The sequence below is a fragment of the Lepidochelys olivacea genome, assembly GCF_965140295.1.
Source record: "Lepidochelys olivacea isolate rLepOli2 genome assembly, chromosome: 2".
NCBI lineage: Eukaryota > Metazoa > Chordata > Testudines > Cheloniidae > Lepidochelys > Lepidochelys olivacea.
The window spans coordinates 58891658-58905208 of NC_140412.1; the positions used below are offsets into that span (position 1 = coordinate 58891658).

The 13551-nt window shown below is 45.0% G+C and overlaps 1 protein-coding gene across 1 annotated transcript; it reads left to right on the forward strand.

Moving 5' to 3' along the window:
* Positions 1–9764: 9764 nt before the first annotated feature.
* Positions 9765–12965, forward strand: MSC (musculin). Its single transcript, XM_084620569.1, has 2 exons — positions 9765–10426; positions 11645–12965. Exons 1-2 carry the CDS (start codon positions 9905–9907, stop codon positions 11729–11731), a joined length of 609 nt encoding a protein of 202 aa, XP_084476695.1. The 5' UTR covers positions 9765–9904; the 3' UTR covers positions 11732–12965.
* The last annotated feature ends 586 nt before the right edge of the window (positions 12966–13551 follow it).

A 13551-nucleotide genomic window follows, 5' to 3' on the forward strand; every position in this document is an offset into this window, starting at 1 on the left:
GGTGTGCACCCACAGTTTGGAGGCCACTGTATTAGATGGACTGCTGACATTCAAACAGCACGCCAAAGCTAAGAAGGAAAGTGAACTCCAGGAATTGTGTACTCCAGAAACTGGCCCACATAAAATGGGGCGCTGACCTTATCACACTCCAAGCAGCCGGTCTCGCCGTGTGTGACTCCACAGCGGAGTGCTTTGCCCCAATATGGTCCCCCTCAAGTCAGGCACACAAAGTGGATAATGAACTTACTCAATCCCATAGGTTCATTGCAGGGACTTTGAAACCAACTCCCACGCCGTCTGTATAAGACCTTGTGTGAATTGCCAGAGAGGCAGGATGCCTTCAATAATAATTATAATAATACTTCCCTATGAAGCAGCTTGCATCAGAGTTTAATTCAAACTGTGGCATATATATGTTACTTCTATTTCTGCTTAATAAAAAGCTGTATTGACTGAACTATATGTAGGGCTCTGCCAAATTCACCGCCATGAAAAACACGTCACGGACCTTGAAATCTGGTCTCCGCCCCCCCAACCATTCCCTCCCCTGTGAAATCTGGTCTTTTGTGTGCTCTTACCCTATACTATGCAAATTTCAAGGGGGAGATCAGCATTTCTCAAATTGGGGTCCTGACCCAAAAGGGAGTTGCGGGGGGGGTCGAAGGTTATTTTAGGGGGATTGTGGTATTGTCACCCTTACTTCTGCACTGTCTTCAAAGCTGTGCAGCTGGAGAGCAGCAGCTGTTGGCTAGGCGCCCAGCTCTGAAGGCAGCACCCCGCCAGAAGCAACGCAGAAGGGCGGCAACAGTGGGTGGCGGCTGCTGCCTGAGCACCCAGCTCCACAGGCAGCAGCGCAGAAGTAAGGGTGGCAATACCATGCCATGCCATCCTTCCTTCTGCGCTGCTGCTGGCAGCAGCTCTGCCTTCAGAGCTGGGCTCCCACCCAGCGGCTACCACTCTCTGGCTGCCCAGCTCTGAAGGCACCGCCAGCCAGCAGCAGTGCAGAAGGAAGGGTAGCAGTCCCACAACCCCTCCGACAATAACCTTGTGACCCCCACAACTGCTTTATGGGTCAGGATCCCTACAATTACAACACCCTGGAATTTCAGATTTAAATAGCTGAAATCATGAAATTTATGATTTTTAAAATCCTATGACCATGAAATTGACCAAAATAGACCGTGAATTTGGTAGGGCCCTAACTATATGTCAAAAATTTCGGTGTCAAACACATGCCACATTATCAGTACCAGCTAGGCTGGGCGTAATTAATTTGAAACTCTTTTTTTGTCATCAAAGCAATATTGTAGGGAAAAGGTATGGAGGCACATTAGGGCTTCAGTTAAGGTTGAGTTCAGACTTTACACTTACAGCAGGGATTCAGCCTTTCTGTTTTGCATGTAATATACAGCATATCCTCTCCAGAGCTGCAGCACTTATTCTTTGAGTATTGAAACTATTTTCTGAGAATATTAAATGAACATGTTAACTCTTTTTAACAGCAGTTTTTAAACAGCATCAGCATCTGTTCTCATGAAACTCACCTCAATTAGCTGAAATAAACTTTCTACCCTGGGTACACTCTTTCATTACAGTGCTTAGGAGTTTGCTCTAGGGATTTAGTTTCTGAACCTGCAAAATACGTCGGCACATACTTAAAGTTAAGCTCAAGTTAAAGTTAAGTTCCTTTGTGGAACTGGGCCTTAATGATCAGTTTCATTAACCTCTTGGGAATATTTTGGGCCAGATCTTTGATCTCATTCTAGCCTCTTTACACCACTCTGGTGGTGCATGGAAGACAGAAAGCCCATGTCCCAAATCAGCCATGTGGGGCAATTTCCACTTGACATAGCTTGCTCTATGCCACTTTTTCCTGTTCTCTGTGTAGGGTGCATGCTAGGGTGGCAGGCTGAGGATGTGGATGGAGCATGCTGTGTTCCTCAGCTAGTGTTACTACATAGGGGACATGTATGGGGGTAGAACCAACCCAAGAACCAGGCAGCCACAAAATGACTCCTTGGTCTGCCTCTTCTCCCCACAGCGGTGCCTAGCTGGTGCAGCTGAGAATTCAGCCCATTTACTTTACAATGTACCAAGGTCCTAGGAATTGCCCTTAGATGAGTCTGTGCTTGGGACAAACATGAGTGCCCCATCCACATGATGACACACCACACACACCTCATGAGAAGTCCTCAGAATTTCTTCTATATTGTAATAGCAAGAGACATATTGGGCAACCTGGTAATATTGGTGCATCAGAGATCCACGCACAAAAATGTCAAGAGAGGAGCCAGGTAGGCTGGTTGTGAATCTCTGAAACACTATAGCTCCTACCAAACTTTAAGTACTAAAGCCATCATGAGGATTTCTGAAAGCTGTGACTTACTGGAGGTATGCAAAAGATCAAGCCACCTGATTTAATAAATAGCATGTAGAACTGGAAATTCAACCTTCTTCTCAATTAGAAAAGGGAATTGCTGTAATAATAATAATAATTAATAATTAAAACCTTGTTCTTATATAGTCGTTTTCGTCCATAGGTCTCAGAGCATTTCAATTTGTAATGTATTTATCTCCACAACCCCTCTGTGAGGTAGAGCAGTGTTATTATCCTGATTTTACAGATGGGGAACTTAGATAGGGAGGCTAAGTGACTTGCACAAGGTCACACAGAAGGTCTGTGGCAGAGCAGGAAAAACTAACTCTGTGTAGCCTAAAGCTTTCCAGTATTTTAAAATGTTTCCTTCTTTCAGATAAAGGTTACATATAATAAAAAGCATAAATATTAGATCAAACTACAACTGGTCAAAATAGAAAAAGTTTTCTACCAATATTCATTTGAATCTGAAGGCAAATTATGCTTCATTTGTGTTTGTGACCCTTTTGGGTGTGTTTCCCGTGAGCCCTCAATGTTTATTAGTGTGACTATTTATGAAAAGCAAATGTTACATTCAAATGCTCAGATATTCAACAAAAGTGAATTTTGAATTTTATCCTTAATTGTAAAATTCACAACCCATGTTGTGCTGGTTAGTTAAATAAGTCATCCAACCAGGAAACAGAAAGTGTAACAAACCAAGACAACATGAATGGCAAATATTCTCAAAGAACTATCCGACCAAGAATTATCTGTAGACTAAGAATTACACTCTTTACAACCTGCTTGTGTAGCACCTAGCACAATCGGTCCCTGATCTTGATCGGAGCTTATGGATGCTACTGTAATGTGAAGAATATATGTCTGCCTGTCTATTTTTTATGCGGTTGCCCATTACTGCGGTAATTAGGTACTTTCCAGGAAGATTTCTTCACCGAAGAAAATAGTGAATAATTTAATATAACATATGTGAGAATTCCATGCTCTCGTTTGCACCTCATTTGTGAACAAAGATGAAATATATTGAAGAAATTATTAATTGTGAATTATTCACTCAACTCAAATCAGAACCCAAAGTATCAGCTTGGATTTTATTTCCATCATTATCATTTTGCGCCCTGATTTTCTCTTGTGTGCTGCTATGTAACTGACTAACCAGGTGCGCCAGCCTGATCTGAGATCCTCAGCATCTCTAGCTAGCTAGGTATACTTCAGGAAGCAAACAAATCGGGTGAAGTCAACACTCCTCCATGTGCTCTGCCCGAGCCCATCTGAAATGAGTGTGCTGGAGCACTGAAGTCTGAAACGTTGTGGTGGTGTTATCTCTCCCCATCTCTTCCGTCTTGCTCTGATGGGCTTCCCTCTCAGACTGAAACACAAGGAGAGTAACATGGTGTTTTCTCCTGGCTGCTTGCTAATCCAGCTAATTTGTTCCAAGAGAAGAAATAAACTGCATACCTAACAGCATCAGAAATTCTGGGCATCCCACTCAAACACTATTTAAAAATCAGAATTCAAATACAAGTATTTTTCTTTATATATATACATATATAAAAGCCCCCCTCCCCTCCTCAAGGCTGATTGACAAAGTGAGCAGAATCCGTGTTCTCACACCACAAGGTATCTATTACATGAGAACTTTCTTCTGGCGCCAGGAGGTATTTAGAGAGTTTGCTTGGCGATTCCATAGGGGAAAGTGTGCTGAAAGTTAGGGATACCTGAGCAAAACTGACTACCAGCCAAACTCTGGGGAAAAGTAATGAGCCTTAGCAATTAATAGTGTCTCATTTTCTTTCCAAAGTTATTAAATCTGAAACTAAACCAATGCACAGAATCCAATAAAAACGAATTAATCCCGCAAACAAGAGGGTCCTGAGTATTGTTCAATGCGATTGACGCAATGAACCGTGTTTGCTCGCTGTGTGTATTTTAAGAATTCTGGAATCTAACTGTTCGAAAGCCAAATATGTTTCTTTGTATTTAAAAAAAAAACAAAAACAAAAATACCAAAAGCCCTTCTTTTATTTATGTTCTGTAGATCGAAGTAACCGGACAGATAATTATTTTCTATTGCACAACACATACTTTAGGAATTTTATCTCTCTATCTAGATGGACGATGTATATTTGTGTATATCCCTGTACACATATAGTATGCTAGAGGTATTGATCGAGAGATATAGGTATGAATATATTTGTGAGAAATTAAAAAAGCAATGCCATTTTCCCCTGAAATAGCTAAATCTAACACAGGTAGGTAAGAAATCGGCTGGAGTAAAATGGCTGGAGTAAAATATAAAAATCCGACATCATAATTAATGTAAGCTCTCCAGCAAGATCTTGGAAAGTTCTTGCTCAGAGAAAGCTTCCCTTTACGTCGATGGAAGTTTTGCCTGCGAGAAGTCTGCAGGATCCGGCTCTATGTTGCATCTTCTTGAGCTCTTCCTTTTCTGTGACATCTTTCCGCGTGGCACACACTGCTTTCGGAAATGTTTCCATCTCGTTGATTCGCACTGTGCATCCGTTCCCACTGAAGAGGTGTTATCGTCAAAACGCACTTGGTAAACACAATAACTCTAACGATCCAGCATCATCAGGTGTTTCCGTTTTTAAATCCTGGACTTAAAATTAATTTGCCAAGTGTATTCTTTGATTATGTGCTCTGGTAAGAAGTTCCGCGCTTACTATGCAGAGTAAAGTCGAGTAAATAATTTTCTTACTTTTCTTTCAGGGGTTCATTTAACACTTGTTTGTTTAAGTTGACATGGCTTAACCCATTCACTAGGGTTTTCTTCTCCTCCTCCTCTCCAAATATCGTGGAAAGGCAGCTCTTTGTGAAACCACCGCTTTGTCTTTTTTTTTTTTCTTTTTTTTTTTTTTCCGTTTGTGAATAACCTTTCAGGTTCGAGTTTCCTGGATTTCGGTGTGATACTTTCATTAGAATGTCCAAGTCTAAACGAACATTGTTGTCCTTTGCTCGGATCATCACTGAAAAGCTCCACACTGTCGTAAAAACTGTTTATTACTGGTCGTGTGCTCAGGGGCGCTAAAGGAGCGGGGTCAGATCCGCAGCCTGTGTAAATGGAGTATGAGGAGGATCTGGCCCGAGATGTTTTCTTTTTGGAAGGTATGTCGGTTTTATGAGTGCTGTGCAACCTTGATCGTGCCAAACGTCTGGCCCAATGACAGGACAGTAAGCAATGGTGTTTAGTAAACCATAGGGCTGGTTCTTGGCATTTCTAGCAGCGACAGGTATTTCTGCGGAGTATGATGAACATAGGGCTGTAAAGCACGGTATTCTCGCTTCCTTGAACACCTTTTCGATGCACAATGGACGCTTTCCCTTTGAAACTGAGGCGATCCACGAAGTATCACAGCATGAAGTATTTTTGTCCTGGGTAGCATTTATTAACGAACTCATTTCCCCTCCCTCGGAGAACAGAAGACTGCTCCCAGAGTCCCAGCGCATCTCTCCAGATCAGTGTTGCGAAATTATTGGAAGACAGGAGGGATTCAATTCTGACCTCCCAGAATTTGGCAAAATACATGTTCCTCGCATGCAATGACCTCAGGATACAGGCAGCAAAGAGGGAATCAATACTAAAACCTCGCCTAAATTGTCCCGTGGCAGCACGTGCCTCCCTTTTTGTATAATGTTCAGGATGTTTCTTTTATTACACATTTTATTCTTTTATTACACTTTTATTACACAATTTATTACACATTCTTTTTTGTCTATAGGATCAGCAGATAACATCCATCAAGAGCAGAAAGGTGACTAATTACATTTTCTACCAAGTTCCCCTGAATTCTTTTTCAGTTGCTAGGACTCTCCCTTGTGCCATGTTTGAAAGGCTGCTTGTTGTATGCTCGGTACAGCGTCTAGAGGCAGACACACTCCCTCCTCCAACCACTCTCGCGATTTTATCGTTTCCTACTTAGTCCAGAACTATAGCAAGAATAACAAAACCCACCCTTTTAAACTCATTTACCTAGCGCTCTCCAAGAGCTGAAAAATTAGACTTCTCTTCATGATGAGGGATTTGCTGCGGCTAGATACGTTGCGAGCACGGTTAAGTAACATCTGACATCCTTTTGTTCTGGTCTAAAATATTGTTTAAGCAGAAAAATCCGCACGCTACCTCATCCCCAGCACTTTGACACACAAATAGCCTTCCATGCCGTTAAAGCATTGACTTTGACCAGAAATAAAGCGGGGGCATTGTACAGCTTTCACAGCAATCGGTAGGACAGGTCATGGTTGGGCAGCGACTAGCATGATACCGAGCGGTCCTGGTCGGAGTTCCTGGGCACTACAGTGATACAAATGTCAAAAATGAGAATGAGTTACTGTAAAGACAAGCCAAATAAGCTGTTTTTATGGATTCAAATCGATCCGTTTATTCTGGGTTATTTACCAATACTCCTATCCAGAGCTCTAGAATCATGTGCAAAAATTAAGGAAAATACATAGTAGGTTCTGGCATATTGCCAAAACATTAAATCCTCCCAACCCCACACAAGGAAGGACTCTCCTACCACTTTCTCACGGAAAACTTAAGTGGATAGATTTTCTGTGTGGCATCACCTTAAAGTCAACAAACATGGCAGGTCAACAAGAGGAAGCCAGTTCCAGAGTTCCCTGAAGAAGGCCCTATCTCCAGCTCTCTCCCCATCCAGACGTTATCTCTATGTATCTATCTTGGTATTTATACTTGGCTCTGCGACATCCAGGTGTCATAGTGTTACACAGAGAAGGCAGAGGTCTTTCACATTGGAGCGGGACTGAATTCAAACTCATGACAAAGAGAGCAGGGTTTGGTTCAATATTTGTTCACACTGTGCCTTCTGACTGAGTAGAAGCCCCATTGAAGTCAACGACTTCATACCTGGTAATTGAGAGAGAATTCTGGCTCAATCTTGTAATGAAATATTCCCTGTTCAGTATTTGAGAGAGCATGCACTATTGAAGGATTAAAGTATTTGTTAAAAAATTAATGTGAGCATGACGTAACGCTCTGGCCCCATTAAAGAATTATTCTGAAACTGATATGCTGGTCAGGTTTAGAAGCAATTTAGCGGATTCAAGGGACCACATTCTATTTTGTAAATCCGGAATACCTCCTTAGACTTCAATGGAGTTACTCCCGATTTGCACCATTGGCGATTTTGGCCCAAGATCTGTAATAACCAGGAATTGGGCATAGAGATTGTGTATTTTCCCCCTCTCCATTTTTTCAGGGGGTTTAATCAGATGAAATGAACAATCAATTAGACTTTAATTCGTTGAGGAAGCGCTAGGCGTGAAAGGAAAGATTTGCCAATATAGCTTTTAAGGCTGGGTACCATTTTCCTCTCTGTTTAGAGAAATCCAGCACTTTTTCTCCATTAATCTTTAGCAAAGAAAGCGTTCAGACCGCACCTGAATAAACAATCCAGACTGCGGGAAAAGAAAACCTATATCTGTGCTCCTGATATGTGTCTCTCACTCTGTATTTATATTGATAGCGTGCACTAATAGGTAACGCATAGCATAGTCCTGCTGAGAAAAATCCACCGCCTCATCTTATTTCCCCTACCACTGTAGCATTATGCGTAGCACAGAAAGCAAGCACCCAGAGTCAATCCAAGTTCAAGAGATCCAGTTGCAAGTCTCATTCGTTTTGTTTCAGCGGTTCAACGAATATTGTTGTCAAGTTTCACTTGGAAAGTTTGCCGTAAAATATCCTTCTGTTGAGTCACGCCCCTATGGATGAAGACATTTATACAACGTTAAATTCCCCCAGAGTAAGACCGCAAAACTCGTGAGGAGCTAATTACAATGTGCTGCTGGGTGAAACTGGTCAAGATAACAAGGAGAATTGTTCCAGGAATTGTAGCAAAGGGGAAGTTGCCATTTTGGTCGAAGATGAATGTATCGAAAAGATTAAGGAGAAAGATTTAAGACAGATCTTTCCACCTGTTAGAACCATCAGATCCCTACATTCTCCGCAAACTGGAACATTTATTCTAGTTAATTGTATCCAGACAGGGTCGAGAAGGCCAGTGAAAGAAACAACAGTTGGGTATTCATTTTGCGAAGGAGATTTTTATTCTGCTTCTATCAAATTTATTTCTATATTGCATTTGTATATTACCATTTCCAGTGGACTGAGTATTTTTTCCCCGTGCAGGGAGAACAGGAGAACTGCAAAACGGAATGTGCAAACTAGGATTAACTTTTACAGGAAAGCCGCCTCCTTTAAATTCGTATATGTAACAGAACTATACGGATTCCAGATCGGTTTGATTCAATTAAGATTGCTCCAGGGGAGAAGAAATCTCCACACACATTTATGTCCGTTTGCCACTTCCTATAATTTTGTGCGAGCTGTTCGCAATGCCATGATATATGTCATTTCTTTTTCGTGACTTTTAACTACATTACTCATTAAAAAAAAACCCCAAACCTACTTGGTTTTCAGCTATAGTTTTGTTTGCTCGCTCGCTCTCCAACGCCTATAGCCCGCGCACAGTGCAGGACCAAGTCACTGCCCAGAAATCAATGCGGGCCTCGTCCCTAACAGGTGCTCCCGCCGCTGTAGGTCTGGCCTATTGCCTACCATTGCAGAGCCGTCCCGAAAAACGGGGCCAGGCATCATCCATCCACTCTTATTCGGAAAGCGCGGAAAGGCGAAGGGGTTTTGCCCGTAAGTTCTTTGGGGGCCGGTGTGTCGCCGTAAAGGGCGGGTCACTCCATTGCAGCTACAGGTATATGAGGAGAATGCGACTGAGCTTTCAGTCCCCGCTCAGGCACTGACCCAATGGGCGCTCGGCCTGAGCGAGGGCGGCAGGATCCCCGCTCCGCCGTGTCCCTGCCGAGCCCCCCCCCCGCCCGCCCCCAGCGAAGGGCCCGGCGGAGCTGTGGGGGTTGGGGCAGCCGGGACTCGCGGTGTCGTTTCCCGGGGACGGTGTGGCCGGAGCGGGGCCGCCCACAGCCTAGGGGCTGGTGGTGCTGCCGCACGCCGGGCCTGGCTTGAAGTGGTTCCCAGCGTGTACAGGGGGTTACCCTTCGGTTCCATGGCTCTCAGCACCCCCACTATCCACACTGTGCCTGCACCCCCGGCCCAAAGGGCGGGCGCTTGACCCCCTTCCTGCCCAGCCCTGCGCCCCGGCCCCCGCAGCAGCGCCAGGGCCCGTGGCGGGGCTGCCGGGCACACCCTGCGGTGCCTGGGAAGGGCTCAGCCGCTGCGGGGGGCCGGGGCGGGGGGGGAGCTCCGGGCGCTTTGCCCGCTGCCGTGTGCGCGCAGGGAGGAGGGGGAGCGCCCCCCCCCAGCCTCTTGCCCTCCCTCTCACCCCTCCCCCTCTGCAGATGGTTCGCTCCGGGCCCCCGGCTATATAGCCCCGTCGGCTGGGGGCATCCCCCCGAGCGTCCCGGCGCGGGGTGAGGGCGGGGCGGCCGCGGTGCTGGGCGGACTCCTCGCCTGCGCTGCCTGCCCGGCGCCGCTGCCCCCCGAGCCCGTCTCTCCCCGGGGGAAGGGCGCGTGCCATGTCCACGGGCTCGGCCAGCGACGCCGAGGAGCTGCCCGCCATGGAGCTGCGGGGGCTGCCGCTGGGCTACCCGCCGCCCGCCGCCCAGCGCCAGCCCCGCGGCCCGCTCTACCCCTCGGCGGACCAGTCCTCCGCGGCCGAGGAGGAGGAGGAGGACGAGGAGGAGGAGGAAGAGGACGGCGAGGGGCGCTGCGCGGTGGCGGGGCCGGCCGGGGGCTGCAAGAGGAAGCGGGCCCGGGCGGGCGGCAAGAAGCCGCCGCCGCCGCCGCTGCTGCCCCGGGGCGCGCCGGGCGAGTGCAAGCAGTCGCAGCGCAACGCGGCCAACGCCCGCGAGCGGGCCCGCATGCGGGTGCTGAGCAAGGCGTTCTCCCGCCTCAAGACCAGCCTGCCCTGGGTGCCGCCCGACACCAAGCTCTCCAAGCTCGACACGCTGCGCCTGGCGTCCAGCTACATCGCCCACCTCCGGCAGCTGCTGCAGGAGGATCGCTACGAGAACGGCTACGTGCACCCTGTCAACCTGGTAAGCCCTCCCCAGGCGAGGCGAGGCTGGCCCGCCCCTCGGTGGATGGGCCGGGGGTGGGGGCAGGATGGACGGACAGAGGGATGGCAGACAAGGTTGTTGGGTTGTTTGTTTTTTTTTGGGGGGGGGGGGGACCTCGCACACCTGGAGCCTGCTTCCCAGAGGTGCTGAGCTGGCTTGGCACGCCCGGCCCTGTCAGTCCGGTGCCAGGCGTGTCAAGCTGGGCACCGCACAATCGCGGGCACTTGTGGGTCTGCAACCTCCATCGTGGAGCTGGAGTCTGTCCAGTCCCTGCTCAGAGGGCGCTGTGCGTGCTGGGGATGAACACGTAGTAGCTCGGGGAGAGGGGGCGTTTGTGGAGAGGAAGAACAGACCCGTCGACATGTGTTTGTTTTTATACGCTGACAAGTCCCCCTGAAAAATAATTAGTGATCTAACTCATCTGGTCTAACTCTTACTTCTGATGTTTAACTTCAGCGTGTCTGTAGCTGGTACGCTACATTTTCCAGCGTTTTTAGATTTCCCCCTATTTCTTTAAACTGTGTAGATCAGTCCATCAGAGTGGTGTTTATTATCCAGGCAAAACCCAAGTTATCCGCTCAGTTACAGCTTTGAAAAAATCCTCAATCATCCCATTGACACCAGTCTAACCAAGAGGCAATGTTGGCCTAAAGTGATGCACAGCCTAGATGTGCTTATGTTGGGGAGTCTGAATCAGAAGCCTTTAACGAATTCATTCTTTGGATATTAGGCAAGTTAAACGACTGAGGAAAATAGAATTCATTCTACAGGTCATTTTGCAGCACAAGCTTTCACTAAATCCACTTAAAATTCACTTAAAAGCAATTTAAGACCTGAGGCATAAAAAAGAGGATTGCTATTTTGTCTTTCTAGATGTATTAGGATGGTTGATTATTTAGCACTAGTTTAAGGGCCTGTTATTTATAAAACTAGGAAATCAATTACAAGGCATTTTTTAAATATTATATGTTTGGACATGAATAAATGGATACTGGTAATAATAACAAGTTAAGGTGCATTTGATTCCAATTAAAATAATACTTTTTAGGGAGAACCAGTTTGCAGCGCTTCCCAGTGTGACTAAAACTGTTTGTTTTTTAAATATGGGGTGCTGGGAAATTAACTGTTAATAAAAACTCCAGTTTTACTTTATAGTGCAACCATCCTTCTAATGTGAAATGCCTTTTTTGTTTACAGACTTGGCCCTTTGTGGTTTCAGGACGACCAGAATCTGACACCAAAGAAGTTTCTACAGCTAACAGACTATGTGGAACTACAGCTTAGCTGAAGTAAAGCTAATTTTTTGCTGGATATTTTAAGAGCTATGATTTATGGGCACAAAACTAAAGGATGGTGACTAGAAGCCATCTCTAACAAACAATGTGAAATCTTTGTACCCTACCCCTTCTTTCCCTTATAGTTCTGAGGGGAAATGCACTTAAAGGGAAGGAATAAAGAAGGGAGGAGGTGAGATGGGAATTTCTCTGAACTGGCTGCAGCAGCTGAAGTCCGGGATTTGGAAAGACCTTTCTTTTGCTGCATCATTACTACCACTGCCTGAGGACCTGTTGACCCGAGGCTTTTAAAGTAGTGGAAGAGGATTACAACATTATAGAATTAACAGCATGGACCAAAATCAGACTCTACAAACTAATCCCAAACAGTGTTATTTGTATTCTAAAGCAAAGCAGTATTCTAGAGTAGTTTTGAAACAAATAGATTTATAATATATTTCGATGGCTTTTGTATTCATGAATCCTATTTCCTGCAGCTATACAATAAATATAGTCATATTACTTTTGTCCTTTTAACTAGATTTTTTTAAAGACATTGAAGTAGCATAAGCGAGGTCCTGCAGTTAGGTTATGGCCCTTTTTTATGTGTTAAGGTGCCATGTACAAGAGCAGCGACTATCCCTAGGACACATTACTAGATAGGACAAACCTGTGTCTTAACCTGGAAGGGATCCTGCTTACTCTAAAACTGGGGAACACGTGTTGTAAGGAATGTATTTGTATCAAACTATAGAAGATCAGGAAGTTTAAAATATTTTAAACAATCTGTCCTGTCATATTATGCTCATCTATGAAGGATACTAACCCTAATGTGTATTCTAGTGACATTTCTTCATCCAGTAAAGTGCTGTAATGAGGATGCCATCAAATGAGTTGCAAATGTAAATAACTTTATTTTTTTATAAATGACATTAAAAGCTTTGTTACAACAATTCACTGACTTGTTGGTGCTATGGTAGTGTCTGACTGCATCAAAATAAGGGTATGTCTACACTACAGCTGCTACAGCAGCACAATTACAGCGCTGCAGCTGTGTCCTTGTAGCACCACAGTGTAGACGCTTCCTACATTGACAGGAGTTTTTCCATTGCCGTAGTTAATCCAACTCTTGGAGAGGCAGTAGCTAAGTCGATAAAAGAATTCTTCCATTGGCCTAGCCGCATCTACATCAGGAATTGGGTCGTCTTAACTGTGGCACTCAGGGTGTAAAATTTTTTGCAGCCCTTTGAGTGACGTAGAGAGGTTGATCTAATTTTTAAATGTAGACCAGACATAAAAATATTCATTATAAAGGTGTTCCTGAAATCTGACCTTATCAACACATTGTTTCTTTTTTTTTTTCTTTATCTTTTGGGTGGGGATATTCTCTAGCAACACAGACAGACAATAGCATTACTCCCTCCAGCTCACCAAAACAATTCACCTTTATTACAGTAACACACCAGTCAGCAGAGAAAAGCAAGTTTGAAAGAATTACAGAATACATTGATTCACAGAAAAGAAAAATACATGTAGATTAACTAATGGATGTCAGCAATACATTCCTTTTCGAAGCCTGAAAGATAATGTAATAATCCTTTGCAACTGTTCCTTGTCATTCTACCATTCAAGCTGCAGTCAGCTTTGCTTTTATTTGTATTTGTGCAGTGGGAAAGCCAGCTGAGTTTTGCTAGTTGGAAGCAGACCTTTCCTGTTTCTTAACTCCGAAGATTAAAAATCCTGAGATAAGATTTGTTTTCAGAAAATATTTTCTTTGGGTTTAGCTCACAGTCATTGCAATGAGGGGGAGGGTTGAATCCTTTTAGAAAA